Below are 3,929 nucleotides of genomic sequence, written 5' to 3'. Positions count from 1 at the left end.
TCTTTTTTAATTTAATTTCTATCGATACTCTCATCGTATTCATCTTCACCATCCTCGACATTACCATCTTCATAGTCTCCTGTGCAAGCTTTAACACCTTTACCTTTATCATCATCAACATATTATCATCGTCAACAGTCGTCATCAAAATCATCATCATCAGCAGCAACATTATCTTCATTAACACTACTACCATACTCCTGTCCTCAGCATCTTCCTCACATTCATCCATGCTACCACCTCCAACACTATCCTCTTCCTCTTCAACCTCAATATTATTATCATCTTCATCCTCATCTCCTTTCCTTCTCTACCGAGTAAATTTTTAGCCATTATACTTTACATCTTATCATAAGACACTTCTATAGATTTTCTAATCACTAAACATTTTGCTTCATAGACATTTCGATGATAATATTATTTTATTATGAAACTCTTCTCCGCGTTATTTTACCAACTAACATTTTATGTTACAGATATTTGAATGAAAATAATATCGAGAAAATTCAAATAGGATCCTTCGATGATCTGCGCAATTTAAGATTTCTGTAAGTTGGATAAATCTTGTTGATATCGCATTAAATGTGAATGTTATGTAAAACCCACACAACAAAGTCTTCTTGATGTTTTGTTATTCTTATCGCTTATCATCTTCCATATGTTGTTACTCGGATATCACAGAAGACTCTTTTCCCCGAGGATATCTAAATTAGGTTAATTATTCCTGTACAAACTACAGACAGAAAAATCATAGAGAAATAAACAACTTTGCAGTAAACAAAAGCTTTTATTCGCTTAGTTTGGACAGTATATTAAGAGGAGAAAACAGACTTATTAACTTGTGCGTATTTTAACTAATAAAATATTTGTTTCATTCTTTCAGATATTTGCAGAACAACCGAATACAAAACTCTGAGAATGGCGCGTTCTTATTCCTTCCCCGTATTTTTTCCATGTATGTACAACAAATCTTCCTTTATTGGAAAGCCAAAAGTCTTTGTATTCACATAAAAAGATGCCATCAGACTAAACTCATAAAAAAGACGTCATCAAATTAAATTCATAAAAAAATGTCGTCAAACTTAACTCATAAAAAGATGTCATTACTTCTATACTCTTTCTGGAATTACATTATCCTTGTTTCTTGTCAAATACAAGAGACGATACTCTAATCTCTAAAGCACATTCACTTAAAGTTCTGTTTATAATTGCAGCGACCTCAGAAACAATACAGATATGATGTGTGGATGTCATCTGTCAGCCTTGGTAAATTATGTGAACTCAACATTCAGCAGGACTGTGAAGGTCCAGGGCGAGTGTCAGGCAGATCCAGGCAATAACCAAAACAAATTAATACCAATAATGGAATACTCGCAATGTAAAGGTTAGTAAAATCTTCCTTGTTTGTGTTGTTATTTTATTATTATCACTGACAGTACAATCGTTGACAGGCCGGATAAAACACCTAGCGACATTTCATCCGTTAGGGTCTGAGTTCAATTTACGTCCATGTCGACTCTACTTTTCATCCTCTTGGGGGTGAATAAAAAGTATCAGTTGAGCCCTGCGGTTGATGTAATGGATTGCCGTTCTCTCCAAAATGTTCAGGATTTGTGGTTTATTACCATAAAGGAAACTCCAGGATATTTTTGAAGATCACATGATATCGCGTGGTGTTTCTGTTTTGAAAATAAAGTGTGTGCTTTGGCTACTATTTGAGGAGGTTGCGTCACCACATAGAGGCTTCCTCATTAAATCAACGATTATATTTTGATAGGTATTACAAAATTTAAATTACATTCACAGATTTCATAAAGGTTTTCATTCTACAAAAGCATAATTACCACTTTAGTATTATTTCTCTTTATTTCAGTGTTCGCACTTTTTGTGAGAGCAGAATACAAATAGAAAATGCCATCAAGTAGCTTTCGTAGTTTTCTTAGTTTAATTTGTGACAAAACTGAAACAATTGCAGGTGAAAATCGTAACATGCTTCTTTAGTCTCCATTGATAACTAAATTTGAATATGTCACATGTATTGATTCCAACATTATCCCTTTTACATTTGCTTTAAAACACAAAGTAATTATTTTTTCTTATTCTTATACATTACATATTTGGTTCCTAAATATGGATATTTTATTGTATTGTATAGATTACTCGTTATTTCAACGGAATGTGCAGTGTCAAACATGTTCAGGGTTGATGTGCAATGAATCAGAAGTGACAAACTGTACAGGCGATGAGGTAAATTGAAATGTTCCTTTCTTCCTATTTGCTATAATATGCTCATAACCCACACCCAAAGCCAGAATGGCCAAGTATCTTGCATTTGTAACATGCATTTGCTAATTGTTTTCAGTGCCTTATAGAGTCGCAAGCAGATACACACATCCGCTCGATTTTTGACTTAGCAGAACAACGAAGATTACACATCTGAGGGGAGAGAAAGATGACCGGCAATAGGCTGGTTACACAGTTTCAGCTGAGTAGACTGGAGCAACGTAAAATTAAGTGCCTTGTTCAAGAACACAAGGTTCCACTCGTTCCAGGAATTGAGCTCACGAACTTAAGTGTGGCCTCTTCCTTTCTCCTTCTCCAGCAAACGTGGCTGTGCTTAGAGTGGTATGTATGAAGTACTTGTCCTGAGTCAAGCTGGAAGCAAGTTCCGCTGTTCAACGAGCTCAACAAGATTATTAGTGGTAGCAGCCAGCAGGATCAAGATCTCTGAACTGCTCACACTCATTCCCAATTTTGGTGACCTTGAGATATTCATATCTCATAGTATTTTCTATTTGAACGATTGTGTAACAGAATTATCCTGGAAATCCTTAAATTTCAAAGTACAGGCAGCTTCTGGATGTTGCACAAAGTCTGTCTGAAAGTAAGAGCTGCCTACTGTGAAGTGAGTGTCCTCAGGCTATTGGTTGTGTATGTCATAACAGGTATAGGACGGTTCAATTTCTCCTGACCTATGGAACCTTTCTTATGGATGTCCCGATCTTTACTATTATTATTATTATTATTATCATTATTGTTATTAATATTGCTGTTGTTATTGTTATTATTGGCTTGTTTCGTGCCAAGAAATAATTATTGCATGTTTTCTTGGAGTTTATACATTCTTATGACGTCAGCAACATACAATTTTCGGTGGTAAAAATAAAATTTCTAAAAGAAATGGGGACATTCAAAAGATCGCTTTGGTCTAATGTTAGAACGTCAGTCATGTTCACAGGAGATTTGGTATCGACACTTTCTAGCCAAAGGGCTTTTTAAAAACAATATTTATATGCTATTGTTTATAGCTTATCTACTTCAAGATCCAACGTTCCAGAAAGAATATTAATAATGTTTCCATGATCCAGTGATTCCTCTAGACCTAGGTTACTTTTCACTTCGAATTTTGTGTGATTGTTTTCATTTCAGGGTTATAAAATGTGCCTGAAGAAGGGAAACAGTTTTTGTATCCATTTATGCATATTCTGGTTATTGCCATGACTTGAACGTCTAAGTGCGGCCATTTATTTTGATTATCATCTTTTACGAAGGGTACCGGTGTGTTCATTTCTGTTGTTGCTGGTGATTGCAATCGTGGCTGTTCGTACATTTTGCACAGAGAATTCAATGTACTTACCCCCGAGTAAGAAGTTCTGACCGAATTATACAGAATTATAATTATTTGTCGTTTCCTCTCAATGCGTGTGTGTGTGCGTGCGTGTGTGTACATGTGTGTGCGTGTGCGAGCGATCGCGTCTTTATGTGCGTTATTGACACGTGATATGAGGACGTTGCATATTGGGGGCATGTATAAACATCCTTTAAATGCAGTAAGTATAAATAAACGTTAAAGGGGATTATTTATGAAGTCATCTTTCAGCATTTCCTTTGTTGTCGTTTGATAATTTTAAGAGCAATGACTCAAAGTT

At 35.4% G+C, this 3,929-nt stretch overlaps 1 protein-coding gene across 1 annotated transcript in view; it reads left to right on the top strand.

Moving 5' to 3' along the window:
• The first annotated feature begins 463 nt into the window (after positions 1-463).
• LOC106881167 (uncharacterized) overlaps positions 464-3,929 on the top strand; it is a 12,918-nt gene continuing 9,452 nt past the window's right edge. The window contains exons 1-4 of the mRNA XM_014931457.2: positions 464-548; positions 884-955; positions 1,215-1,384; positions 2,156-2,247. Of these exons, the coding sequence (XP_014786943.2) occupies positions 1,237-1,384; positions 2,156-2,247 (240 nt within the window). The 5' untranslated portion in view covers positions 464-548; positions 884-955; positions 1,215-1,236. The remainder of the gene's footprint in view (positions 549-883; positions 956-1,214; positions 1,385-2,155; positions 2,248-3,929) is intronic.

This window comes from Octopus bimaculoides, unplaced genomic scaffold (assembly GCF_001194135.2).
Source record: "Octopus bimaculoides isolate UCB-OBI-ISO-001 unplaced genomic scaffold, ASM119413v2 Scaffold_150156, whole genome shotgun sequence".
Taxonomy (NCBI): domain Eukaryota; kingdom Metazoa; phylum Mollusca; class Cephalopoda; order Octopoda; family Octopodidae; genus Octopus; species Octopus bimaculoides.
Note: the sequence above shows the minus strand (reverse complement) of the source record. Positions and strands in the feature narration are given on the sequence as shown.